Source organism: Hibiscus syriacus, unplaced genomic scaffold, assembly GCF_006381635.1.
Source record: "Hibiscus syriacus cultivar Baekdansim isolate YM2019G1 unplaced genomic scaffold, ASM638163v2 tig00110570_pilon, whole genome shotgun sequence".
NCBI lineage: Eukaryota > Viridiplantae > Streptophyta > Magnoliopsida > Malvales > Malvaceae > Hibiscus > Hibiscus syriacus.
In genome coordinates, this window is record NW_024062785.1 from 20832 (window position 1) to 48819 (window position 27988).

At 36.2% G+C, this 27988-nt stretch overlaps 4 protein-coding genes across 7 annotated transcripts; 2 read left to right on the forward strand and 2 right to left on the reverse strand.

The window, feature by feature from the left end:
• Positions 1 to 1137: 1137 nt before the first annotated feature.
• Positions 1138 to 2570, forward strand: LOC120132855 (LOB domain-containing protein 25-like). Its single transcript, XM_039149547.1, has 2 exons — positions 1138 to 1319; positions 1953 to 2570. Exons 1-2 carry the CDS (start codon positions 1160 to 1162, stop codon positions 2393 to 2395), a joined length of 603 nt encoding a protein of 200 aa, XP_039005478.1. The 5' UTR covers positions 1138 to 1159; the 3' UTR covers positions 2396 to 2570.
• A 1554-nt stretch (positions 2571 to 4124) lies between these two features.
• Positions 4125 to 6230, forward strand: LOC120132852 (pentatricopeptide repeat-containing protein At5g40400-like). The gene is given in 2 exon segments (XM_039149542.1): positions 4125 to 5478; positions 5481 to 6230. Coding segments are annotated over 2 exon segments (1893 nt in total). The 5' UTR covers positions 4125 to 4310; the 3' UTR covers positions 6206 to 6230.
• Positions 6231 to 6438: 208 nt separating this feature from the next.
• Positions 6439 to 20046, reverse strand: LOC120132851 (zinc finger CCCH domain-containing protein 41-like). Its single transcript, XM_039149541.1, has 5 exons — positions 19941 to 20046; positions 17288 to 18167; positions 8172 to 9302; positions 7464 to 7769; positions 6439 to 7022 (listed from the first exon to the last, which is right to left on the reverse strand). The coding sequence occupies exons 2-5, from the start codon at positions 18068 to 18070 to the stop codon at positions 6576 to 6578; spliced, it is 2667 nt and encodes an 888-aa protein (XP_039005472.1). The 5' UTR covers positions 18071 to 18167; positions 19941 to 20046; the 3' UTR covers positions 6439 to 6575.
• LOC120132853 (trithorax group protein osa-like) lies at positions 13912 to 27755 on the reverse strand. 4 transcript variants are annotated; one of them, XM_039149544.1, is made up of 5 exons: positions 25493 to 25783; positions 24749 to 25027; positions 21830 to 22994; positions 16672 to 16678; positions 13912 to 13922 (listed from the first exon to the last, which is right to left on the reverse strand). In XM_039149544.1, exons 1-3 carry the CDS (start codon positions 25781 to 25783, stop codon positions 21864 to 21866), a joined length of 1701 nt encoding a protein of 566 aa, XP_039005475.1. In that variant the 3' UTR covers positions 13912 to 13922; positions 16672 to 16678; positions 21830 to 21863. The 4 variants fall into 4 exon arrangements, with proteins under 4 accessions (XP_039005475.1, XP_039005476.1, XP_039005474.1 ...); XM_039149546.1 differs by lacking the exons at positions 13912 to 13922; positions 16672 to 16678 and adding exons at positions 27600 to 27667; positions 27703 to 27755 and having other exon boundaries at positions 21723 to 22994; positions 25493 to 25768; XM_039149545.1 differs by lacking the exons at positions 13912 to 13922; positions 16672 to 16678 and having other exon boundaries at positions 21717 to 22994; positions 24749 to 25024.
• Between the last annotated feature and the right edge of the window lie 233 nt (positions 27756 to 27988).

Sequence of the window (27988 nt, forward strand, 5' to 3'; positions counted from 1 at the left end):
GAAAAGAGAATATTGGTAAGGCACATGCATTGCAAGGAATAGAAAAGGAAGGTAAAGGTAGAGAATAGAGATATCCAATGTATCATAATCATAATCATCGTGACCATAATCTAATTTAGATTATCATCAGTTCTATATATATTCTTCTTCAATCATTGGTCACACTATCTCCATTTTTTTATTAAAAAAATAAATAATAAAAATATATATATATTTGGACCGTCAGAATTAACAATACATGATAAACATATGGTTTTACACATGTTGAACAATCAATACCGTAGGTTCATGCATAAAAGAAAGTTATGTAAACACATATTCAAGCTTATTCTCTCTACTTATATTATAATTTCGAATCTTTCTTGAACTTAATATTTGTTGTGGATTCTATAGACTCTATATTTTGATGCCCTAATTAATTTGATCCCTAAAATTAAAATTTTCTAATGTTTTTAATTAAATCCTCTCCCATAATTTTAAAAAATTCATGTCAAGTCTCTCTAAAATTTTAATTAAACCCTAAATAAATTAAATAATTTAACTTTTTAAATTAAACTATAATACTCATGCATTCTATCTTGTCGAAAAAAATCACTTGTGTCTGATCAAATCAGGATAAATTTAAAGCATTTTACATTATTTAATATCAAGATGAATCGACATCAGATAACATTATTTAGTTTTCGGGATAGAGAGAGCCGTTAAAAAAAACCGTTTCGTCCCATTTTCATTGTACTCTTGATCTAGCAATATAGTGTATATTTTTTTAGTAATCAAATTAATGGGATTATTGGTAAGATTCAAATTTTAATTTTGTTGAAGCACATGAATAATCATCAACCAACTGAATTATTGAATGTTTATAAGAAGTTATATGAAAGTAATAATTGAAAAGAATATGTTTAACCAACCCTACCCATTGATGATTAAGTTAATGAAGTGTGTATTAGATGATCAGTTGACATCAATATATATATATATATAACATTGTGCCCAGTTTCTTGAAACCGTGGTTTAATTTGGTACTAATACTATTATTATAATTATAACAACAGTGTCAAAGTGATCCTTGCGTAGCCTTAGCCCCATTATTACTCCTTCCTCTTTGCTTTTTTTTTTTTTTTATACATTATTTGTCACTCAAAAATGCTCTTTGCCTATGCTTCTTTTTCCTCCATCTTCCCTACTTTTTTCTCACTTTGTTTATTTGCAGGCCTCTCTAGGGTTTCCACAGATTCATAGTCATCTTCTTCACTGGAACAAAGTGTCAACAAGTAACAAAGGACTGCATAACTTGGAAGAACCTGCTCTTAAAATTGGTAACTTTTGCTATAAACACTCTATGTAACTGATGTTTTTATACATATACTCTGATTCTTCTTATGGTTTTTCACCCTTTCCTCTGTGGTTCATTTGAAGATCATAGATTATCAAGTTATTCCCCACAAGGAAATTTAAAACAAGTTTATATATGTGTGTGCCTGTCTGTATATTTCACATGAAAAAGAAAGAAAGAAAGAAAGAAGATCTGGCATGTTGGAAATTTAGATCTTTGGGATGATAGGGTTGTTTTCATTTTATGCAACATTTTTGAAAAAATCCAAGAAAGAATCACAGAATCTTCACATGTTAATGTAATCATACATGTTCTTTTGTTTTGTTTGGTGTGGGGGGTTGGGGGGGGACTTATAATTTTAAGATGAAAATGTTTCTGACAGTATGATATTTAAATTCAAGAAAAGCTGCTTTGCAGGTGTGAAAAAGAAAAAAAGTTGTTTCAAAACAAAATTTGGAGAGATCCACAAAGTGTTTTCCTTTAAGCAATTGAAAACAGACAAATTATAATGCTTTTGATCCATGCAAACAATTCATAGTATCTGCAGAGAGAGAGAGAGAGAGAGAAATGGCTTCTTCTTCTTCTTCTTCCAGCTCTTCAAACTTCCCATGTGCAGCCTGCAAGTTCTTGAGGAGAAAATGCATGGCGGACTGCACTTTTGCACCATATTTCCCACCGGAAGAACCCCAGAAATTCTTCAATGTTCACAAAATTTTCGGCGCAAGCAACGTTAGCAAACTGATCAACGAAGTAGCACCCCATCAAAGACAAGATGCCATCAACTCGCTGGCGTACGAAGCCGAGGCGAGGTTGAAAGACCCCGTTTACGGCTGTGTCGGAGCCATCTCGGTTCTCCAGAGACAGGTGATGAGACTCCAAAGGGAATTGGACACCATTCGTGCCGATCTAATCCGATACACCGCCGGCGCCCGCAATGAGATGCCCGCGGCGCCGACGTCGGGAAGCACCTGTTTCGATCATAATGCCGGTAACTTTTACTATCCTAATTCTCAGTGGAATAGTGAACCTTATGGAGGATCAGATGGTGGAAGCCTCTGACATGGCTAAGCAGTATGAATGTACTTAAATAAGCAAAGAAGATTATTGGTGGGAACTGGGAAGTCCCCATCTGGGATTAGCTTTAGGGTTTTCTAGTAATGGAGTTTGCTAAAGTTCCATGCGTGTGACAATGGCATATATTGTGGTACTTTCATGACATGCTGCCATTATTGATTAAACCTCCATGAAACTTTTAATATGATTATATGAGACATCTTATGTATTTGTTCAAAGAATCTATATCTAAAGTTAAAGATCAACCAGATTATATGTATTGATTTGATTCATGAGAAGCTTAAAGATCATAGTTTCTAGGTTTTTCAAGCTAGCATTAGGGTTGATTTTGATTGTTTGCTTGAGTTGGATAGATAAATTAAACCAAACCCAGAGTAATGTAAAATTCGTATTTGTACACATATATCCATTGGTACATTTTTATTAGGTAAACTATGAATTTAATTAAAAAAATTAGAGATAATGATATTGTAGTAATTATCGATAAATACGTAAAGTTAAATTATACTATTATTTTAAGGTTGCATTGAGTATATTTCACTCTAAATTTGAACCCTAATTCAACCTTATATTTATCTATCGTGACCCGGCCTAAACTTGAATTAAAAAACAATCTTACGAAATTGGTTGAGTCAAGAACATCACGTTCAAGTAAAATATCCATCCTTATCCAATGGTTTTAAACGAGAAGAGATTATCCTAATTCAAAATAAAGATATTACATTGATCAAGAACTAAAAATTTTATTTAACTACACATAATTCATCAGTCAGATAAGACTACTACTGGACTTGAATTTTAATATTGATCAAAATACTAATAAATACCAAATGAATTGACATAATTGACAAATTGATCATTTGCATGTATCAAGTTATGCCATGTTATTTAGCTATAATTTTACAACGCTAATGATTTCATATTGAGTACTCTATTGTTGAAGCCACCTACCTTCCATAGTTTATACGTAAACTCAACCCACCACGGCCAAACCTAAACCCACCGACTATGTATATATATGTGTGCGTGCAGCTTATATTATAAAGTAAAGACATTCTTAATTATGTATTAGTATTAATTATAATTAACTGGCAGGGATGCAATCATTTTGATTCTCTAAACACATCATGTGTGCATTATTATCAGCTTTCATACTTCTCTGGAATTCAATCTTCTTTATCAACAAATGAAAGCCCCTAGTAGAAGGGAAAATATACGTATTTGATACAAATCTAAATATCATATATTATGAATGAGGTAACTCATAAAAAAACCAGAATTGACTTGTAAAAACATAATTGCATCTCTTATCACGAATTCCAATAGCATAGTATAAAAACCTAATTTCTATAGGTACCAAAATGAAATAAAAGTTGTAGGTTTTAACGATGAGTACTAAAATGAAATAAAAAATAAACTTTAAGTATAGTTTTAAAAAAATTAAACGTTAAGTATGAAGGCGTAATTTACTCTTTTTTAAATTATTAGTCCACCTCTATTAGGCCACTAATAGTTCTAAATCTGCCAAATTGGTGGATCAATTAGCCCAAAAAGCTTGGTGGCTAGGATGGCCTGTTATTGTATGTTTGGTTCTTTGCATCCGGTAAGAGGCTCGGAGCTTCCCTGCAAAGCAAACCGTAGGTCTCTGCAAACAGAGGTCGCTCTTTTCAGTGTCAAAACTCATAATTGATTCCGAGTTGATTGAGCTCTTGGCTGCTTTGGGTAAGCTTTCGATTTTCCTTGTAATTTTGAAGGCTCGAATTGTCGGCAAATTTTCAGGTTTCTGGTGAAATTAGTGAGATTGTTATGATTGGTAGTCTTCGATTTGATTTCTTCATGGCTCTGCTGTGAGCTTAGGGAAACATTATAGATTAAGTTATTTCTATCTTTGTCTTTTTTGATGACTCGAGCTCAGCTCAGTACCTTAAACCGTAGCCTTGTAAAATCAGGCAATTTCCACGGGAACTCCATTTCAAAATTACCCTTTTCTTCAACCTCGTCTTCTTCGCTTCAAACCATTGAAAACTCTCGGAGCAAAACGATGATAAGTCCACTTTACAATCTTCTTCCTGAGACCCAAAACCCCAACAAAATAGTAGACCTCATCTCATCCTTTCTCAAACAAAACAATTCTCAATTAACCCTTCTCAAAAATGACATAGAACCCCTCATTCCTCATTTGGGTTGTCATGAAATCACAAGGGTGTTATTGAGATTCCAGTCTGATTCTTTCTCAGCTTCAACTTTCTTCAACTGGGTTAAAAATGATTTGGGTATTAAACCTTCTTCACATAACTATTGTTACATTGTTCATATATTGGCTTGGTCTAAGAACTTCCCTTTGGCAATGGAATTGTTGTGTGAACTGATTGATTTTGTTAGGGTTTGTTCAAATTGTGAAGATGTTTTTGAAAGTTTGGTGCTTTGTAGCAAAGATTGTAACTTTGATCCTGTTGTTTTCGATATGCTTGTTAAGGCTTATGTGAGAAAGGGTATGGTTAAAGAAGGGATTAAGACCTTTAGGAAGGTATTGGAAGTTGGCCATTTGCCCTCTGTGATTACTTGTAATTGTCTTTTGAATGGATTATTGAGGTTGAATTTAATTGATCAGTGTTGGCTAGTGTATGAAGAGATGGGGAGAGTTGGGATTCGTCCGAATACATACACTTTTAATATATTGACTAATGTTTTCTGCAAAGATGGAAATGCTGATAAGGTTAATGAGTTCTTGGAGAGGATGGAAGAAGAAGGGTTTGATCCCGATCTCGTAACCTATAATACGTTGATTAGTAGCTATTGTAGGAAAGGGAGACTCAACGATGCATTCTATTTGTATCGGATCATGTATAGGAGAGGTGAGATGCCAGATTTAGTTTCGTATACCGTGTTGATGAGCGGTCTTTGTAAAGAAAGGAGAGTGAGAGATGCGCATCAGTTATTCCATAGTATGGTTCATCAAGGAATTGAACCAGACATTGTGTCATATAATACTCTTATTTCTGGTTATTGCAAGGAGGGGAGGATGCAAGATTCGAAGAATTTGATGCATGAGATGATAGGGAACAGGATTTCCCCGATAGTTTTACTTGTCGAGTTCTTGTGAAAGGATATGCAAAACAGGGAAGCTTGGTTTCAGCTTTGAATTTGGTTGTAGAGCTAAGGAGATTCAGGGTTTCCGTCTCTTCAGATATTTATGACTTTTTGATGGTTTCTTTATGCCATGAGGATCGACCATTCGCCGCAAAGAGTCTACTGGAAAGAACCTCTCAAGAGGGTTATTTTCCTAAACCGAATATCTACAACGAATTGATCCAGTCATTCTGCAGGTGCAATAGTGTGACTGATGCATTGCTCCTGAAAGCTGATATGGTATGCAAGAGAATAAAGGTTGATCTGGTTGCATATAAAGCTCTTATATGCTCATCATGTATAGTAGGTAAAGCTCGTGAAGCAGAATCCTTGATGGAAGAAATGCTTGAATCTGATATCCTTCCCGATCCGCAAATATGCAGGGCACTAATACAATGCTACTGCAAGCAATCGGATATTGATAGAGCGGAGTTGCTATTGAGCTTCTTTGCCAGAGAATTTCAGATTTTCGATACCGAAAGCTATAATTTTCTTGTGAGGACATATACAGAGAGTGGCGGTATGGATAAGTTAATGGGGCTTCAGGATAGAATGATGAAACTAGGATATGCACCTAATACCTTGACATGCAAATATGTAATTAATGGTCTATTGAGAGCTAAGAGATTGGATGATCATAAGATGCTTGGCTCTCAACTGCAATAACCAGCCGGTTGCTTATAAATTTTGTATGTACAGATTTCATTTCATCTTGTAGCTTTTTACCTTTTAAGAAAATTTTAGTAACTTTTGCAGGGTTATATCTCTAATTTCCGAATTAAAAATCAGTACAAGCTCCAAACTCAAATGCCAAACTGAAATGGAAATCAATTCCCTAACTTTTCTTCAGTAAAATATCAATGGATATATATATATATATATTACTTTTAATCCTTTGTACTAAAATTTAATCTCAAAACACAACACAATTGCCAGTCAAGTAGAACTGTTATACCTTGTGGTGGCTACAACTTTAAACAAATTGAATGTTTTTACCTTACTGTACAAACCCAACCCAACCCCCCCCTCTCAATCTTCAACATTTCTTGCTTTTAGGTGACTCTTTCATGCTGGATGTTGATGGACTATGCTCTGAAACTTCAGCCAAGCCGGTATGCTCAACAAAACTCTTAACATCAGAATTCGTGGACTCCCTGTCATCCGAAGCAACTTCCTGGACGATGCTGCATGAAAAGTTATCATCAGCTTCTAAAGGCTCCTTTGGTGTGGAAGATGATGTTTCTTCACTAGTAGGGTCATTGCTCGAATTGCTACATGTTAGCCATGAAAACTGCAGAATGTTGCCTTGCCAGCATTTGCCATTTACAAATGCCCTTTCTGCTGAGAGGTGTGTGCTGTAAGTTATACGAACTGAGCAATTTATTGTCTCGGATACCATACCATCATCATCATTTTCCACATCCTCCAGCTCCACAGAGAAAAGGTCACCATATTGTGAGAAGTGCTCCTTCAAAACATCAACCTAATAATTGACAAAACAGATTTCAGCTGCCTTTCATTGACAACAAAGGGCATACAAGCCTATCCAGTTTTATGTCATTAAGTGAAGATCTCATCATTATAAATAACTATACATCTAAGAAATTATGTTGTTACAACTCTTCATTTTTCCTGAAGCATTCATGCCAAACATCTAAACCCAACACACATCCAAATATGGTATAGGAACATGATCCACCTAGGATTCTCCAAACAATGAAAATCTTGGGAAAATTGAATGGCACATACTCGTGTGCGTATATTTGAGCCCAAGCAACATAGGTAAGGCCTGTTGTTTGGGCAATGTACTTATTTCATTTTTCATTTCAAGATGTAATAGAAGATGAATCAAGGGAAAATCCAACATCGCAAAAGATGGAGCCAAAACAATTTCTCAAACAAGGAAAAGGAGAGAGCAACTCACATGCGCAAGATCGGATGGCAATGGTGAAATAACTCTAAAAGCAGTAGGCCTGTTATCCAATTTGTATTTGTTCACCGAGAATGGATGTGCCACTGATGCTGACTGAGACCACTGATTTGATTTAGGACTGTGGGACAGAGCATTCTCCGTTGACATATCCTTATCTGCCATGTCCATAGTGCATGGTGTTGCAGCAGAAGTGCCAGCTCCAAAGGATCTTGGAGTTGAAGCTTTAGCAGGATCAGCCACAATGCCCACCTTTTGCCTCTTGGCTGCTTGTTCAGTATTGCCTTCGACCCCACTAGACTGCAAAATGGTTGAAATAGACAAACGTTAAACCTAACTTAACATGGGACAGCAAAAAGGTTGAAATAGACAAACGTTAAACCTAACTTACATGGGATACTATCACGCATTTATTACTTTTAAAAACCTGGTGTTCTGGTTCATTATTCTTTCTCAACTTGTGTCAGCATGTATATGCAGTCAAACTATTGGAAAATAAAAGGCATGCATGTTTGACAACGCACGGTAGTGAAGTTTTTCCCATCACTTAGCTACAGCATTCTAATCAGTTTCAAAACTACTATGAGAGCATGCAACTTCTGAACCTGATTTATATAAGTAACGGTTCTTAGAGGCATAAAATTACTCAAAGACTGGATATTTAGGAATATAGTACATAAAAGTAAACCAAGTTCCCAGTACTTGTTTCTCAAGTTTGTCCAACTGGCGCCGAAAGTCATTCCGCTTCTGTTCCAGCATTTCATGCTTCTTGCGTAGTTCCTCTTTCATCTGCTCCAAAGTCTCTAACTTTTTCTGCAGTGGGGGAAGCATGGGACCATTCATACTAAGAGGCTTGGAGGAATTCAGAGAAGGCACATCAACACCATGGCTAATGTTGCTCTTCTGAGTAACATGTTGAAGATTATCTTTTCCTCTATTGGCAGTAGGCTGACCATGAGAAGTTACTGATGTACCACTGCCACTGTTTATGCCACCTTCAGGAATGTTATCTCGATTGGCCCACCACAGCTTAATAAATCGGTTACCCATTACAGCATCAGGTGCCTTCAGAGCAGCTTCCGCCTCCTCCCTCCTTGAAAATTGTACAAAGGCCCGTTGACTATTTAATGGAATATAAATGTCAATAACCTCTCCAAACTTACAAAAATGAGAAAGAAGAGCCCCTCTTTTGTTGCTTTTCTGGGGAATCCCATTGACAAACAGTGTACATTGTGCCTTTTGAGTTGGTTTTCTGCTATTACGCAAGCTATCAGTCTGTGACTTCAATGATGAATCCATAATTTTGGAGCCATCATTCTCACTAATGTTCCGCTTCACCTGACTAGAAGTACCTTGAAAGCTAGGATATGCTTGTTGTTCTTCCTTGATTTCATTCTCAAGACAGTCCAAGGATGAGAGGTCAATTTTATGTTTGGTATCTAATCTAGTTCTTGAGATACCAGTTCTACCCATTACTGCATCGCGTAACCTTCCATGATGACAACCAGAGATATCATCATTTTGCAAGGATTCTGTTTCATCAGTCTTGGGTGAACGCAGTCCTGAGAGTGCACCCGATGGTTCCAGACCATTGCTATTCCACAAGGGTTGATCAGGATCATACAAATCAGCACCACTTACACTGGTAGAACCAGCACCATTCGTACCTAAGGCATCCTCAGTCATTCCAGGTATGCAGTTTTTGCTATGTAGATCCTTGCTGTTCATCGAAGTTGTTGGAGGAATACCTGAAAGTATTGTTCCAAGTCCAGAAGGTGTTGGCAACAATTTTGCTGTTGGAACTGCAACAGGAAGGCTGAACTGTGACAGACTCTGCAAACCAGAAAAGAAACCACTGTTAACTAGAATACATGGCTACGGTATCTGTTTCAATGTGATGAAAATGATTCAAAGCCAGTGATGGACTTCCCTACCAATGAAATTCGGATTTCAGACTAGTGCATACATTATGTATGAGATTATAAGTTAGATGAGACTACAAATTGGAAAAAAAAACCACTTCACCAGTCAATATAGAATGTTGAGCAAATATCACTGATGTAAGAAAAAGTATAATTGCAGAGATCTCTACAATTGTGGTACGTTTAGACAATGCTTAAAGCAGAGAATTGATCTATAAGCATGAAGTTTCTTGATTTGTGTTAACTAATCCCACCTTACTATTCTGGAGGCTTCCCTTCAATAAGATACTTTAGGACCAACAGCATGGAGGCTAACTTAGCAGAAAGGGTAGAAGAAGTTAAATCTATGTGGTATGCATGTTATTTTTGTTGGTTAAGAAATGGTTGACACTTGACAAGTAAAAAGAAGATCGGGAAAAATATAAGGAAAGCATAGGATGATAGCAATTACAGTTGCTAGGTGTTGTGCAAAAATATTAGAAAGTAACATGACAATCATTTGCAGAATTAGAATACTTAGACTAAAGCATAACGACAGAGCATAAGGTTAAAGTCCTGCCTCTGCTGGTATTGCAGCATTTGGCGAATGATATTGGTTGCTCAGTGGGCTGTTTTCCCATGGAATATCTTGGCTTACCTATAGGTGCAAAGAGAAATTCTGATGTACTTTGGGAGCCGGTTATACAGAATTTCAACAGTAAGTTAGCTGGTTGGAAGGCTAATTCACTGTCAATGGCGTGCAGATTGGTGCTTATAAAATCGGTATTAACTTCTAAAGAAAAACAAAACTTGTTCAGAATAAATCGTGTTTATTTCTGCTGAATATGGCTGACTTAAATAGAGTTTACAATGTAACAACTTTACATAAAAAGATGCATAAAATTAGCAACATAATAAAAACTGATTCTATCTAATTAAAAATGATCCTATAGAATAAAAAACTGATTCTATCTAATTAAAAATGATCCTATCTAATAACTAATAGAATAAAAACTGATTCTATCTAATTAAAACTGATCCTATCTAATATTTAATTTAGATATTCTCGACACCCCCCCTCAAGCTGGAGAATAGATATCGATCATTCCCAGCTTGGACAGAAATCCTTCGAACATCGTAGTAAACAGTCCCTTGGTGAGAACATCGGCGAGCTGCACTGATGATGGAACAAACGGTATGCAGATATCGCCATTTTCCAGCCTCTCCTTGATGAAATGTCGATCTATTTCGACATGTTTGGTCCTGTCATGCTGTACAGGATTCTGAGCAATACTGATTGCCGATTTGTTGTCGCGATACAACTTCATCGGTTTATCTCTTTCAACCTTCAGCTCCTCTAAGATCCTCCTAAGCCATAACAACTCACATACTCCTTGCGCCATGGCTCTGAACTCGGCCTCCGCACTGCTTCTAGAGACAACTGGTTGCTTCTTGCTCCTCCAAGTAACTAAGTTGCCCCAGACAAAGGAGCAATAACCGGTAGTAGATCTTCTGTCTGTAGAACTTCCGCCCCAATCAGCATCAGTGAAGATCTCCACTCTTCGACTTCCATTCTTCGAAAACATGATTCCTTTACCAGGACTCCCTTTCAAGTAATGAAGAATCCGGTAAACAGCTTTGGAGTGTTTTTCTGAGGGACAATGCATAAACTGACTAACCAAGCTCACAGCAAATGCAATATCTGGTCTCGTATGAGCCAAATAAATCAGTTTCCCTACCAGTTTCTGATACCGATTCTTGTCCACAGGCTCAGCACCATCTTCTTTTTCGAGTTTTTGATTCGGATCAATAGGAGTCGCCACTGGTTTACATCCGAGTAATCCGGTCTCTTTCAAGATATCGAGGACATATTTCCTTTGCGAGATAATTATACCTTTTGAGGATCTAGCCACCTCCATTCCAAGGAAATACTTGAGTTGTCCTAGATCCTTGACTTCAAACTGGTTGGATAAGAAGTTCTTCAACGACTCCAACTCTACTGTGTCATCTCCTGTCATAACAATGTCATCTACATACACAATTAAAATAGCATTTTACCATTATTGTGTTTGTAGAACATAGTATGATCAGACTGGGCCTGAGTGTAACCATGTTGTTTCACAGCTCTCGTGAATCTCTCGAACCAGGCTCTCGGAGATTGTTTCAATCCATAAATGGATTTCTTTAGCTTGCAGACCCTGCCATCCTTCTTCAATTCATCAAAGCCTGGAGGAACTTCCATAAACACCTCTTCCTCTAGCTCACCGTTTAGGAACGCATTCTTCGTCTGAGAGTCCAATCCAGATTGGCGGCTAGTGAGAGTAGGACACGTACGGTGTTTAGTTTGGCCACAGGTGCGAAGGTCTCCTCGTAGTCAAGGCCGTATGTCTGAGTGAAGCCTCATGCTACGAGTCTTGCCTTGTATCTCTCGACCGAGCCATCTGCATGGTATTTGATGGTGAACACCCACTTGCTGCCTACAGATTGTTTCCCCTCAGGTAAAGGAGTTAGATCCCACGTGTCATTCTTCTTCAGGGCCTTTAACTCCTCAAAAACTGCCTCTCTCCATCTCGGAACTTCTAGAGCTTCATGTATCGACTTAGGTAGTACATCATCCATAATCCTGGTGGAAAAAGCTTTGAAATCTGGAGAGAGTTTATTATAAGATAAGAAATTGGATATTGGATGTTTTGTGGTACATGATCTAACACCTTTGCGCAAGGCTATGGGTTCAAAGAATTCTGTAGAAGGCTCTAAATTTGGAGAAGAAATAGGAGAAAGAGAAGTCGTACCTTGGACCATAGTCGAGTCCGATGGTTGACATACCTTGGGGACCGGTGGAACATTATTTGGTCGAGTCATCCGTCTAGAATAAACACGAAGTTCAGTAGGTGGTTCCAAGTTGGTTTCTACCTGAGTCTCACGAGGTTGTGAATTTATAGGTTGTGAAATCCTAGGATTAGTTACGGAAATATGAATTGGTTCCACTGAGCTATTTACAACCAATTTTGGCAAGGATGTTTGTTCCCAAAAACTCATTTCAGAGTCATTCTCCCTCGGAAGAGAGTTTTTGTCAAAAAAAGGTTGTTTTTCAAAAAACGTGACATCCATACTCACATAATACTTCCCAGATTTAGGATCAAAGCATTTATACCCTTTTTGTGTTGGTGAAAAACCTAGAAATATGCATTTATGTGCTCGGGGATCGAGTTTTCCTCTATTTTGGCCGTGTATATGAACAAAAGCAATGCAACCAAAAATTTTAGGTGTTAAATCAGTGAAAGATCTATTTTCAGGAAACATATTCTTTAGAGCTTGCAAAGGAGTAATATAATTAAGAACTCTTGTAAGCATTCGATTTATCAAATAAGACGCTGTTAAGAGTGCTTCATTCCAAAAACGATTAGGAACATTCATAGCAAACAGTAAAGCCCTAGTCACCTCTAATAAATGCCTATTTTTTCTTTCAGCAACTCCATTTTGTTGGGGAGTATCAACGCAAGAACTGTGATGAATAATTCCTTTTTGTTTCAAAAAATCACCTAAGATTGCATTAAAATATTCTCGACCATTATCGGTTCTAAGAACTTGAATATTTGCTTGAAACTGAGTATTGATCAGTGAGTGAAAATTTTTGAAAGCACTTGCTGCCTCGGATTTTTGTTTTAGTAAATAAATCCACGTGACTCTAGTGTGATCATCAATGAATGTGATGAACCATCTAGATCCTGAGGCTGTTTTTACTCGTGAAGGGCCCCAAATATCACTATGCACAAGAGAAAAAGGTTTTGATGGCATATACTTTAAAGATGGATAAACAGATCTATGATGTTTTGCCAATTCACAAGCTTCACACTGAAAAGAAAAACCGTCCCTTTTTTTGAAAAGATTTGGAAACAAATATTTCAAATAATTAAAACTAGGATGGCCTAACCTATAATGCCACAACATTATTTCATTCTCACAAGACAAGGTAGTAAAGCATCTCGGTTTCTGAACTTGTTTATTTGAAGGATTGTCCGTGACCAAGTGATAAAGTCCATCAACCTCCTTAGCATTGCCAATCATCTTCCCCGAACAAGGGTCCTGAAATTCAAATCCAGCAAATGTTATTGTAGCAATGCATTTGCAATCATGAATAATACGATTAACAGAGATGAGATTGCAAGAGAGCTTTGGGACATGTAGGACATTTAGTAATGTGAGAGATGGAGAAATAATGATAGAGCCTTTTCCAACTATAGAGGTTAGGGAGCCATCAGCAATTTTTACCTTCAGATTACCAGATAAAGGAAAATAAGATGAGAATATGGAGGAATTACCGGTCATGTGATCTGTTGCCCCTGAATCTATGATCCAAGGGTTTGATTTAGAACCGGCTATGAAAGCTGTAGGATATGTACTTTCTGGGCTAATGATGAAGAGGCAATATAAGATGATGGGTTAGGAGTGTTGGATATGGAATGAGAACTCATTAGTTGATACAATTGCTCTAGCTGTTCTTTGCTGAAGGCAGACAGTTCTGAGGCAGGTTTTGGCTCTTCAGAAGCATCTTCAGATGAGGCATGGAATCCCTTTGCATTACGAGAATTTCGATTGGCTGAAAAATTCTCGGCTGGCTTCCCGTGTAGCTTCCAACACTTGGCTTTAGTGTGTCCCAGCTTGTTGCAGTGCTCACAGATTGGCCGATCTCTGTCGTTCCGACGATCGTTGCGACGTGGTGGCTGACCCGAGAACAAGGCAGAAGACTCGGTGGGATTTGGTGAGTGGCCTCCAAGCATGACTGTCCGCCGGCTCTCCTCTCGTCTGACTTCGGAGAAGACTTCTCTTGTGCTTGGTAGTGGTTCACGACCAAGGATGCGCCCTCTGACTTCATCCAATTCCTTGTTAAGGCCGACAAGGAATTCGAAGACGCGTTCTTTTTCCACCATCTTCTGGAATAGAGCCCTGTCCTTAGCACAACTCCATTCATAGTCGCTGAACATGTCAACCTCTTGCCACAAGGTCTTGAGTTCAGTGTAGTATTGAGTGACAGTTTTTTCTCCTTGTTTTAGCCTCCATAATCGAGTTTTTAGTTCAAACCATTGTCCTGCGTTCCCGAGATCAGAATAGGTCTCGTTCACAGCATTCCAAATGTCATGAGCAGTAGGTAGGAAGAGATAAGTTCTCCCTACACTCGGATCCATGGAATTTATGAGCCAAGACATAATCATCGAGTTTTCTGCCTCCCATCTTTTAGATTCTTCTTCTTCGGCAGGTTTCGTAGTGATACCTGAGAGATAGCCGAATTTTCCACGGCCACGAATAAACAGTTTCACAGATTGTGACCACTGTAAGAAATTATTTCCATTCAACTTGTGAGAAGTGATGGATATGTTTTGGAAGGATTCAGTGTTTAGGGTGATTGAAGGTGAGCGAGTAGAACTCATAGAGTCGATACCAGAGGTATCATCGTAGAATTTGGCCATTTTGGCTCTGACACCATAAAGAAAAACAAAACTTGTTCAGAATAAATCGTGTTTATTTCTGCTGAATATGGCTGACTTAAATAGAGTTTACAATGTAACAACTTTACATAAAAAGATGCATAAAATTAGCAACATAATAAAGACTGATTCTATCTAATTAAAAATGATCCTATAGAATAAAAAACTGATTCTATCTAATTAAAAATGATTTTATCTAATAACTAATAGAATAAAAACTGATTCTATCTAATTAAAACTGATCCTATCTAATATTTAATTTAGATATTCTCGACAACTTCTTTACCGATTTTTTTCTTATCCATTTTTAAAATGTCGATCAAAGTAAGGCAGAAAGTTAATTCATTGATGGCTAACTTTCTATGGGGGGGAAATTCAAACAAGAACCGTATGCATTGGGTTAGCTGGCAGGCTGTTTGTAAACCTTTGGAGGCTGGTGGCTTGGGAATTATGAATATGAACATAGCAAATAGGGCTTTGTTGGGTAAATGGGTGTGGAAATTTGCAAATGAGAAAGAGTCACTTTGGAAAAGGATGATATGTAGCAAACACAACACTAGTACTTTATCCCTGTCAATTACTAAAGTTGTTTCGCCACAAGACTCTTGGATTTGGAAAGGAATTGTGAACAATTATTTGAAAAATGATGACATTGGAGGATGTTTGAGGTCACATTCTAGGAATCAATCGGGGAATGGCAAGTCTATTTTGTTCTGGAATGATGTTTGGGTCAATGACTTACCCTTGAAGACGCAATTTCCAAGGATTTTTGCTTTATCAAACAACAAAAGGGGTACGATGGCTGAGTTTGGTAACTTTGATGCTAATGGATGGGTGTGGAATGTTCAAACTAGAAGAAACTTATGTGATTGGGAATTTTACCAATGGGTCGATCTAATGGCAACAATAAATTGTTTTAATTTATCTGATTAAATGGAGGACTTTCTTTCTTGGTATGGGAAGGGGGATGGCCTGTTTTCAGTGAAATCCTGCAGGTTGGCTTTATCAAATAGTCAAGAAGAGAGTTTTTAGTGGAAAAGGTGGGTGTGGTCAGGTTTGGCTCCTCCTAGAGTAGAAACCTTCCTTTGGCAGATCACTCATAAGAAATTGGCAGTGAAAATGGAGCTGAAGAAAAGGGGGGTTCCTATGGAAGACGCTCTTTGTCCACTTTGTAAATTGAATGCAGAAACAGTCCAACATCTTTTCTTCTCTTGTTCAGTTGCAGGGGACCTTTGGAACAGATTTTTAAAGATTTGGGACATCTATACAGCTTTGCCTAATGATCCACTAGTTTTGTTAAGTTCATGGTCTGATTTGAAGAAAAACTCACACATATGGAAATGCATCCCGGGAGTAGTTCTTTGGTCTATTTGGAAAACAAGGAATTCAATTGTGTTTGATAATTCTAGCCTTGATATAACCTCTCTCTTCTTCCTAATAAGATTTAGGTTGGCTCAATGGTTTTTAGCTAAGTTTCCCCATATTCAAATTCAAATGGATTTGTTGGTAAGGGACCCCTCTCTTGCAGACAGGATTGTTATTCAGAAAACTCACAGAAGTTTGATACAAAGTTGGCAGCCTCCACCAACTGATTTTTATAAATTTAATGTCGATGGGGCTGTCAAGTCTGATGTGTTGGCTGGAGGAATTGGAGGTATTTTGAGAGATTGTAATTGTATCATTTTATCGACTTTTTCTGTTAGTATCGGTCCAGGACCTCCTCCGTTGGCTGAGCTGAAAGCTATTAAGAAAGGTCTAGACATTTTTCTATCATCAGATTGGGCTACAAAGGGAAGACTGATTCTAGAAAGTGACTGCAAATCTGCAGTTGACTGGATATTACTGCCTAATTCTGTTCCTAGTTTTTTCAATTCCATTGTTTTGGATATTGTGTCCTTAGTTCAAGAGAGGGCGGTTATTATTCGATGGATTCCTAGGGGTTGTAATTGGGAAGCAGATAAATTAGCTAAGGATGGGATCGGGTAATTGTAAGGGTATTTCTTTAGGGTGCTTTATGGATTTCAGTTTTATTAGGATACCCTCTGTATTGGTGTACTGTTTTGTAATAGTTCTATATTCAATAAATCAAGGCACTCCTTTTCTCCTTCCGCTAGTTACTCTTTTATAGAGTTAACTAAGAGGGAGGTTTTTAATGAGGCCTATCATTCCTATAAAAAAAATGCAGGTATATTGCCAATAAAATCAATTAAAAGGTGTTAAAAATGAAACAAAACAATCAAAAACATTTTCAAGACATCTGCATCCTATATTTTTTATTAGTAACCAGAGAAGATAAACAGGATGACCATGGCAACCTCAAGGGCCAGCCCTTGGTAAAATTAAATTGCCACAGTTTTTTGAAATTTTATAAAGACTTGCTGTATAAGTGATTTCATGTCAAAGTCAAGACAGACATTAACAAAATTCATACCTGAACATCTTCAACAACGATACGATTGACCCCATGCTCCATTGGGCACATATCTCCTCTTAGACAAAATCCACGCTCCTCAAAGTCTCTACAACGTTTGAGAGGAATGTCCCTATTCAATGAAGGATTCTTAGGTGGCCTTAGAGCCCCTTGTAAATCAAGAGGATGGAGTGTATCTATGCTACCATTAGGTATTCCTGGTATAAGCCCAAAGGTACTCCATGATGGGATTTGTGCACTTGAAACATTTGGAAATCCCCTTCCTGTGAAGAAATTTGGAGCAAAAGAACCTGGCTGAACCATTTGAGAAGTCATATCAACCATATTGAACCTAGAACCATGTTGATTCCACAAAGAGTTATCCATTCCTCTTCCCCTACCAGGACCAGAATCTCCACTGAATGTTTGGTTTGACCTAATTCTCTGGTTCAGATCCAAATTTCCTCGGGAAATTGACGCAAATCCAGGGTGTCTCCTATCAAACTTAGGTGTCAAGTCATTTTCTGGAGGCAAACCATTACATGTTTTCCAGGCTTCACCAGCTTGAGATTCACTTTCTCTAACAGGATGCCCATTATCAAAAGGTTTCTTGTGCTTTCTGTATGGTCTTGTAAATAGTGGGTCCATAGGATCTCTCTCTAATGATTGTGGGTGTCGATTCCGCTTGCGATGTTTATGGTTACGATCATCATCATCCTCATCACTGACCTCTTTCTCCTCTGGATCAATAATGCAATCAGGAGAACTACCACCAACTTTAGGTGATGAAGCTTTCAGCTCCATTGGATCAACAAACCTGTGTTCTTTTACAGCATGCAGAGCACTAAACTCTAACCAGAAGCAGCAGCCAAACAACTTGAGAAGCAATTTGAAGAAAAACCTAAGAATAGAAAAACAGTTAAGGTAGGTAATAACAACATAAAGCAGTGTTTTTTTAGCCTGAAAATAAAACAGTATTAAAGAAAACAATTTAAGCAAAATGCAAATTAAATTTGCAGATGTTAAGGACATTTACATGAATGAATCAATAGTATCACAGACAACTGAATATAATCTATTACAACCGTTAGAGAATTAGAACTGTACTATAGCAAGAGATTATGCAGTAACATTTAAGAGCTCCTGCATGTAACCAAACAAGCGTTGCACCAAATAATGGTTCAACAAGAAGCCATATCTATTTGTTATATAAGTTAAATCTAAAAACAAGTAAACTCCTTCAACTTATCAATTTTTTGCTTAGATTGACTAGTGCTTGTTCTTAAGCTGATTAATCTGCTTTTAACACAAATTTTAACGCACTTATTATAAAAATCACGTCCAAATGAAACTCATATAAACCGCAGACCGAGAAACAATAAATCAATTTGGGCAACAAGACCAACGAGACAGACTCCAGAAGCTGATTGCATTTCCAATGCCTTCTAATGTTGTATTGCAATAAACTCCATTTTCTACCCCAAGTATCAATTAACGAATATTGTGTTCAATGCAAATAAACTGCCATAGGCCCATATCTGATATCAGTTTTCAATTTCAATCCCATCTACCAATGTTTTGAAACTAAAAAAAGAAAGAATACAAAGCTGTATTACCATGGTTTGACACTATGTCTGAGATCTAACCACACTTTTTAGTCTCCATTAAAAGCATATCATATTAACTTTGGAGATCAATCTTCTTGGAATATTTGCTACAAAATGTGGCTCATACGAAGTATGATCTCCAAGATGACCTTATGCTCACTAAATCTGAGTCATCCGAATGCCTAAACTTATGCTAACATAAGCACCAAAGAACAATAATGATTAAACCAAATACCTTTAGAAAAAACACTATTTGAAGATACGTGGTTTTCACACTCCTTAAAGAAGACCTTTATACTATATAAAACCTAGTCATTCAAACACCTAAAGCTGATACTAACATAAATATCAGAGAACAATTGATTTAAACCAATTGCCTTTTAAGCTTTAACAAAAACACTATTTGAAGATTGATGTGGTGTTCATACTCCTTCAACTCATACCAGAACTAAAGCTAAAGAAAATGGTTACAATTCGTCAATAACTTCTATTTCACTCAAAATACTTCAAAGTTATTAAACTAGCAAACAGAACTAACCATATTGAAACCTCCAATGAACTTAACCAAATAATATGCCACTTATCAAGCTTGAGCAAATATAATTTCAATAAGTCACACACCAGTAAAAATTCAATCCTAGAAAATTACAGTCAGCTCCAGCTCAAATATCATTGCCCAAAAACAAATATTAAATTAAAACCAGTTAGCAATCGATTATTTAATTACAAAATTTCATTATAACTATTTGCTTTGCTCCTTGAGCATGAATACTAATGTCCTGAGTTCTAACCCAAGGAAAACAAACTCAATAACAAAACAAAACTGCGAAAACAGATGGAAAAGTCAGCATAAATTTAGTCGATAATAAAAAACATGCTAGAGAGGTAAAAACTAATCCAAAAACATCTAAAAAAATATTCAATTTGAGCTCCTAAACATAAGGATTATCAGTTTATCACATTCAAAATAAATAAATGCAGACGAAATTCAAATAATTAGGGAAAAAGAAACAAAACAAATAATCTAGTTTTGGCATAAATAAATTAAGGAGCAAAAGGAATTACAGAATATCCTAGAAGCATAGAAGGAGGATGTCTTCGTAGCATTCTTTTGATTCAAGACTGAATCCAACCACCGAAGCGGCAATGAGAGAAGGCAATTTAGAGGGGCGACGGTGGGGTATTACAGAAAGAGGAAGAAAAAAAAAGTCGGATGGGGGCAGTATTGTAATAAAGTTATAATCGAGGGCTAGAGGGTAGGAATGCTTATGGAGCGAGTCAATCGCTAGTTGGACAGTACTCGACTCGTTAAAATTATGCTCGACTCTTGCTCGTTAAAAAAAATTATTATTCCACTCGACTCGTTGTTCATTAAGCTCGACTCGTTACTTATTAATCTCACTAAAAAATTTACTTTATTTTTTAACTAAAAAAATATTAATACTATATATGAGTATATTAGGGTTGAGTTTTTTTGTATTAAAATAATATTATTAATTAATAATATTTTATTATTTATTAAAAATAATAAATTACTTAACTCATTATGTTTTATTATTTATTAATAAATTAATAATTATTATTTAGATTATTTTTTGAATGAAATCATTTTGAAGTAATTACTAAAAATATATTTTAAAAAATTAACGAGCTACTCGCAAACTTATCGAGTCGAGTTAGACTTTGCTCGGCTCAGTTCATTAAGGTCTTGAGTCTAGCCAACTCGAGTCGACCGATTATCGAATTTTGACATATTCGAATTCGAGCTGCTTACGAACTGCTTAACTCATTAAGCACCTACTAGAGGGTTTATGAGAGTATTTTTGGAGGATTTGACAAAGGTGTGGGAGAAGAAGGTAGAAACCACGGAATTAGATACGAGTATATATAATTTTTACTTGGGTAAATTACATATTTAGTATCTAAAATATCAGTTTTAGTTTCTTTTAATTCCTAAACTTTTAATCCCTGTAAAATTATATGTAAAGTTTAGTTTCTATTTCATTTTAGTACTGCATTTAAAGACTTTAGTTTTTGTTTCATTTTAGTACCCGTGCAAAATGTGAAATTAAATTTTGAAAAAATTGAAAATTTAAGTATTAAAATAGACCAAAACTAATAGTTTAATTACTAAATGTGTAGTTTATCCCTTTTTTTAAGACAGGTATGCATTTACAATTGGTTCCCATTTTTTAAAAATATTTTACAAACTGGCCATAAAACTTTTTGCTTTGCCTTTTTCGGGTAATGGTTAGGTGAATTAAATTTAACAATTCATATAGTGATTACAATTTTATAAATTTTGATATATATGTATTCTGAAATATATGTAAACTTGAAAGGTGTGAGGTGAAAAAGGAATAGACGATGAAAGCAATAAAGGAATATTTACATTTGGCTCCCATTTGTTTTTCTAAAATTTACTCATTGAACACTTTTTTTGTCAACAATGATTTAGATTTAGCAAGTCATTATTCATGCCCTTATTTTGTAATAAATTTTGATCTCTCAATATATTTAGATCCTTCCTTGAATAGATGTCACAAATTATTCGAGTACCAATTCAGTTCAGGATTAAAATATTTATTTTTAAATATTAAAAAAATACTATTATTATAATATAACTTTTTTCTTTTCAAAATTGTATATATCTTTTAAAATAAAATAATTAAAAATCACATATTTAATAATTAAATATTTCTAAGCATAATAATTTTGAGCCAAGCCAACTTAACCAAAAGAATTCCCATTGCGGGGGGAAATATTAACAAAATGAAAAGGCAAATTAATTCAAATTATTGCAAGTATACACAAATGTGAAAAAGAAAGGAAAGAAAGTCGACATTCAAACAAGAAGAAAAAACGGGGAGAAATTGAGAAACCTGAAAGCAAGAGTGGGGGTGATGTATGCCTCCCCCATAAGCTTCGAATAAGCTCAATCGAAATCGATGATAACTTCTATACATGAACACGAATCAACGATACCAGGTTTACCTCCCGAACCAACCTCTCGGTGGCTGTATATCACTATCATTCATTAGCTTATCCAACACCACATTGAGCTCGACCGACTGCCCGTTCTCTGTTAATTTTCCGACGGTTGCTCTAACATGGTCCCTTGGAAATCCCATGCTGGTTACTTTGTCAACAACGTCATCAATGGGAACCCTGTTTCCAGGTCCAGAAGGAGCCGGTCCGCCACCAACCCCGGATGCAGTGGGCAATGCATGTGGTAGTATCCTAGCTGTCGGAAGCTGTGGGTAACCACTTCCTGTAGAAGATGGGAGCTGCGGCATTTTCATTGGGGAGCTACTGCCATATTGTGGAGACGATCCACCATAACCATATGGTTTACTAGGCCCAGATTGTGGGACATATCCAGTAGAAAACCCGGTACCAGGCCTTCTGGATGGTGGTTCATGCATTTGAGGTGGAGTCCCAAAATATTGTTGGGAGGAAGGAGGGCCACTGGGTGGTTGAGAGGGAGGCTGGCGTAGGTTTTGTGGATACGTCTGAGAAGGAACATAAGATGTCTCTTCAGAATGGTGGCCTGTGGGAGGTTGGACTTGAAGGGGCTGTGGTGGTTGAGAGTACTGAGGTGGAGGGACTGATTGATATGGCTGATGAGGCGGTGCTGCAGGAGAGGGTTGTGGCTGCTGAGCAGGAGGCATTGGGAATTGTTGAGTAGGAGACTCTTGAGTTTGGCCAGGTTGTGAGTAGTAAGCATCTCGCTGAGGGACAGAAGGAACTTGCTGAGTAGGAGGCATTTGGAACTGCTGATTTGGAGTCTCATGTGGGTGGCCGGGTGGTGGATAGTAAGCATCTCGTTGAGGGACAGAAGGAACTTGGCTCTGAGGGAATTGGTCTGGATGTGGCAGATTTTGCTGGGGAACAACTGGAGGGGGTAGAGTAGACAAATGTGATTGAGAAAAAGTGGCAGCCGGAGGAAGCTGTTGGTGAGATTGAAAAGGAGCATATGCAGCTTGTTGCACGGAATCCATCTGTGCGGTGCTATGAGTTTCTGATGGCTGGTCTCTCTCGGTCACCTGCAGCTTTGGAAGCTGTAAAAGAGCTTCCAAACTCTCTTGCTTTTCTTTGACAACATGCACATCTGTTTGCACCTGCACATGGTTGTCAAAAAAACATAAAATAATCACACAAGGCCTTGGTTTTAAAAAGCGTAAAGCGCCTAGGGTCCTAGACGCCGAAGCGCTAAACGCTAAGCGAAAGCGCTCGCTTTATGCACACGAAGCGCCAGAAAGGCCGAAATTCACAAAAAAATACATAATATTTATAAATTATCTTATAAATACTTAAATATCAAAGTGTCAATGCATATATTCAAAACTTATAAGTACTTAAACACCAAAATATAATTATCAATTTACTTATAAGTTATAAACACTTAAATATTTATATACCATTAACCATACGACTATACGAGCATATTAATCTCAAAAGATAGTCTACACCAAAAGTAGTCTAAAGTGAGATGAACAAAAGTATTTTTCTAAGCCCTCAATTCCTTATAACTAAAAATCCTCTAAATCGAAATCGTCATCGTCATCGTCATCAACTCGGACAACACCATCTCCTTCATCACTAGACACTCCAATATCTTCTTCCATCTCATCTTCATCAACTAAGCATCTACGAGATGGTCTACTAGAGATAGGATTATGAGCAGGAGATTTTCCTTTATCATTTCTCGATGGTCCGGCTCCATCATTCACTACTTTTGATGCTCTAGTTAGATAACTAGGCTCATATGCACCGGAAGTGTTAGCAACATCATTCCATGTCAAATCCTCACCAACAAACACCGCCTCATCATCATCTTCATCATCTTCCCATCAGCCACTCATTGCTCTCATCAATATCTTGCAAAAGAATGGGATCGGTCTCCTTACTTTTAGCTCGACGCTCCAAGGCACGATCTAAGCCTAAACTAAAAGCCAATCTAAGCCTGATAATCTAATAGCCCGCTAAATCCTAAACAAGCCCAAAAATCGTATCTGCTAAAGCCTAGAATCGTATCTTCTAAACTCGCGATTAAGCGCCGATTAGCGCTTTGCTAAAAGCATTGCAAAAGCGCCGATTACTACCACTTAATGAATTCGTAGTGCTTTTGCTATGCTGAAGCGCCAGGGGCCTCGCTCGAGTCGCTTAGCGCTTTAATCGCGCTTTTTTAAACACAGCACAAGACAGTGATCGAATTACAAGAACACGCATCAGCTAGCATTAGAAGCCTACAAAAACTCCCAATAAAGAAAACGAAATTCTGTCCCTTAACAATCCAACACAAACAAATATTTCTTGCAAGTAACTCGGTTTTACATGCGACTAGAAAATTATTCCTTGCAAGTTTCATAAATGACTTGAAAAATCACAGCTAGATTTGCATTCTAATAAGGAATTGCCAGTCACCAGAAGATCTTTGAAGCTGAATAACATGCCCCTAGGATTTAGCAAAGGTGAGCAAGAAATCAATCTTTGGTTTTGGAAAGTAGATGTGATTTCTTCACTTCACTAATGGATGAAGACATACAAGAGACGAAGTCAATAAAGGTTTCAATTTAGAGAGACCAAGAACATAATAAAAGACAAAAGCAAGTGCCTAGATGGTGTGACAAGTCATATCCTTTAATTTCATGTCTTCCATCGCAGTTTACTAATTTGACTGCTATATGTCAATCACAGCTACTTGAGCTAACAAGATACACAATATAGATCTACTTCTGAAGCTCTTAAAATCATCAATTAAAGCTGTGAGACTTGAGCTAATAAGATAGACAAACATCTAATTCTTCCTTTATATACCAACGGCAGCCAAAACAGAACCAAATACCAAGGAAGAATATATTTTAGAAAATACCTCTTTTAAAATATTCTCAAGCTGTCTCATTTTCCAATCATTGTTTCCGTGATTGTTTCCTATAGACACCTTTAAATCATCCAAAGAAGCCTCAAGGTTACTGGTTCTACTTTCCAGCTGTGTAAGTCGGGCATCAACACCTTCTAACATGTGCATCAAATTATCAGTATGTTTCTTCATGACTTGGTCAATTGCAGCGACTAATGACGTGTCAACGGCTTTTTGGTCCTTTTCTTGAATTTCTTTTACAGGTTCAAGTAAGTCAAGAGAACCATACTTCTGTCCACAACGAGGAAAATGAAAAAGTAAACAGTAATGCAGTTGAAGAAACCCAATTGAATCTTATAACTAGTAAGAAATTAAGTACAAATAAAAGTTTACTAATCTAACTATAATGAGAAAAAGCAATCTAAAAAACCCACGTAAGTAGTGAGGTCAACTATCAAAATATTAACTCCAGATCCACAAGATCGTTATTCAAACAGCATTTCATTGAATAAACCCCAAAAAGAATTTTTTTAAATCCAAGTAAAACGTAGTAAGTTAAAATTTCAAAAGATTAACAAAATATCCATAAGTTTATTAATCAAACTACTTTTCACAAGATAAACTCCAAAAATTATTAAAAAAAATCCAAGTAACTTTAATTGAATCAATTCAAAAAAATATAAATATCTAGAACATAAAGTCATATCCACTACTTATCACCAAAAAACCAAAAAGAATGGGAGGTTGAAGACTTACCTTAATTTTAGAATCAATAGAATTCCAGGACCAGGGCTTATTAATAACTCCAGGGACATCAGGGCTTGTTGAAACATGTAGGATCGGTTGGAAATCATAGCTAGGGACAATCTCGTCCCTGTTATTAATCCCTTCATTACCAGCACTAAACCCAGGGCCTTGATTGTTAATGTCTTCATTTCGTGGGTAATTAATCAGATCGATGTAATCTTTGCTGGAATTTTGGGGAGGTGAAGAAAAAGATGATGTTAAGTCCATTATTTGCTTGTCCATGAACTGCAATGTATTCATCAATGAGAACTTCAGTTATTTGGTTTGTTTGGGTTCGTTAAGCTTTTTCAATGACCAGACTACACATTTTTATACCATTTAAATAGAATGATCTCTGATACACAATCAAATTTCACCAGTAAATTTAACAAACTGACATATTTTGTAAAGTAGAATAAAAAATACTTAAAAAATCTTGAAATTAAGAAAGAATATGTCTCTTAATCCCGTAAATGGAAATTTAGAACTTCTTCAAAATTGCATAGAAAATAGGCTTAATTAAATATAATTCAAAAAAGTCCATTAAAGGAGCAAACACCAAACAAACCCATATATCTTTAAGATGATCCTTGATGCTCTAAGCCGATAAAGATTATTGGTAAAAATATTTAGACGTTTTGTTACCAACAAAAAAATCGAAGTGTGTACAAAGCATATATTAAAAAAATAGAAGTAAAAGAAGGCATGTGAAGTTGAAAAATCCATATGTCAAAGTATAAAAATCACCTCTAAATGAAACAACATTACAATTCCTAAACAATGGCGAGCAAATGAAAGATGGAGATGGAAAAGTCAGAACTCAAGTCAGTTCATTAAAGAGATTCCATAGTTCCATATAAACAGGTAAATACTAAACCCTTCTTGTCGGAGAGAGAATCAGTTAAGCAAAATGTTCAGTTTCAATCCTGTTTTTGCTTTGATAATTAGAACCATTTCTCTCATGGTTGACAGTTTGGCAAAACGTTCTGTTCTGCTTCTTCTTGGATCAAGAGAACAACTTCTCAGGCAGTTAAAAGTTTAGCAAAATGTTCAGTTTATGTTTTGATTTTTCTTGAAACGCTAGAACTAGATACCAAGCAGCTAAAAATGACTAATCAGTTTTTCTTACGCTTTTCCAGTTTCTAGAATGCTTTTACAGTTTCTCAATTATAGCAGGTTCTTTATTAATGACAAAAGGAAGAAAAGAGACTTTGAAATCATGAAATTCTATGTTCAAGTGAGTTTGATTCAACTTATGTCAACTCTATCCTGTTAAATATTGACTCATTCATTTATCTGACGTAACATCTATGTTACTTCAACTCTTCTTTTTTCTTAAATAACCATGTCCGATACATGTCAGAACATAAGCACAGGAATATGATCCTACAAGAACCCTCAAAATACAAGGAAAACGAGGAAAAATGAATGTAACCATTTCGGAAAAATCTAAATCAAGTAAACATTGCTTAATTCTGTGAGTTCAATACATAAAGCTATTTCTCTATTAGAGATTGTCACTTCTTAGAAAAAAATTATTGATTCTCACTTCTCAGACAGTCATTTTCACTACTGAGATTACTTATTGAAAATAATGTCACTAATTATATCACTATCTTTATACTCATGAAGCTTTTAACTCCCACATGAAATTACTACATTTTAGCTTCATGTTGGAGTATCTCTTCATTTTAACATATTTGAATGCTTAAAATTTTAATATGATACATTATAAACCAATATTAAATTGTCAACATACCATGCTTAGTATTATTATTTTTACCATAATAAATATCACTTTTTTAAACAGAAATAATAAAATCGATAACAGAATATGAATCCAACAAATATACGTTTCACAGTCACTCAGACCTGGACTTAATAACATGAAAACAAAATTCTTCCACGTCATATTCAGACATAAACAATCAAACACTAACCCTAAAACTGGAGGTAAACTATAAGTTAGAACCCCAATTTCTACTTTTTATCAGGAAATCGAGATGGCCATCCAAAATCATAAAAAATAAATTCAGAACTGAGCAACTGAAGAGAGCGTTCATGGAAATCGAAGTACCTGACGGCGTCGGTTCGAAGAAGATGAAGCGATAATCGCTCTTTTAGTTTTTTATTTCTTCGAGAAGAAACAAGATTTAAATTCCAGCTATTTTTGGGGTTTCTAATGAGTATCTTTGCAGTGTTTTCCACGAAAGAAGACCAAAGAGAAAGTGAATCGGATTATCATAATATGTATTGGTTTATTTATTTATTTAGGATTAAAATAAAGTAATGGTTTTTTGTTTGGTTAAATTTTAATTTTTAATCATTTAATTGGGTAAAATTATAGTAATAATATTTTCCATTAAGTTTTGTATATATTTTTTATTAATTATATTAATTACTTTTATTTTTATTTATTAAAATATTATTTGATTTTAACAAACTACTAATGTTCACGGTGTATAT

Coding starts and splice junctions, on each gene's coding strand:
- LOC120132853 (XM_039149544.1), bottom strand. CDS start 25,783: ATGAATACATTGCAGTTCATGGACAAGCAAATAATGGACTTAACATCA. Junction 25,028..25,492: donor CTATTGATTCTAAAATTAAG/GTAAGTCTTCAA, acceptor CGTTGTGGACAG/AAGTATGGTTCTCTTGACTT. Junction 22,995..24,748: donor TTGAGAATATTTTAAAAGAG/GTATTTTCTAAA, acceptor AACCATGTGCAG/GTGCAAACAGATGTGCATGT.
- LOC120132851 (XM_039149541.1), bottom strand. CDS start 18,070: ATGGAGCTGAAAGCTTCATCACCTAAAGTTGGTGGTAGTTCTCCTGAT. Junction 9,303..17,287: donor TCGTTGTTGAAGATGTTCAG/GTATGAATTTTG, acceptor TCTGGTTTGCAG/AGTCTGTCACAGTTCAGCCT. Junction 7,023..7,463: donor TGCCATCCGATCTTGCGCAT/GTGAGTTGCTCT, acceptor GTCAATTATTAG/GTTGATGTTTTGAAGGAGCA.
- LOC120132855 (XM_039149547.1), top strand. CDS start 1,160: ATGCTTCTTTTTCCTCCATCTTCCCTACTTTTTTCTCACTTTGTTTAT. Junction 1,320..1,952: donor AGAACCTGCTCTTAAAATTG/GTAACTTTTGCT, acceptor TCCCATGTGCAG/CCTGCAAGTTCTTGAGGAGA.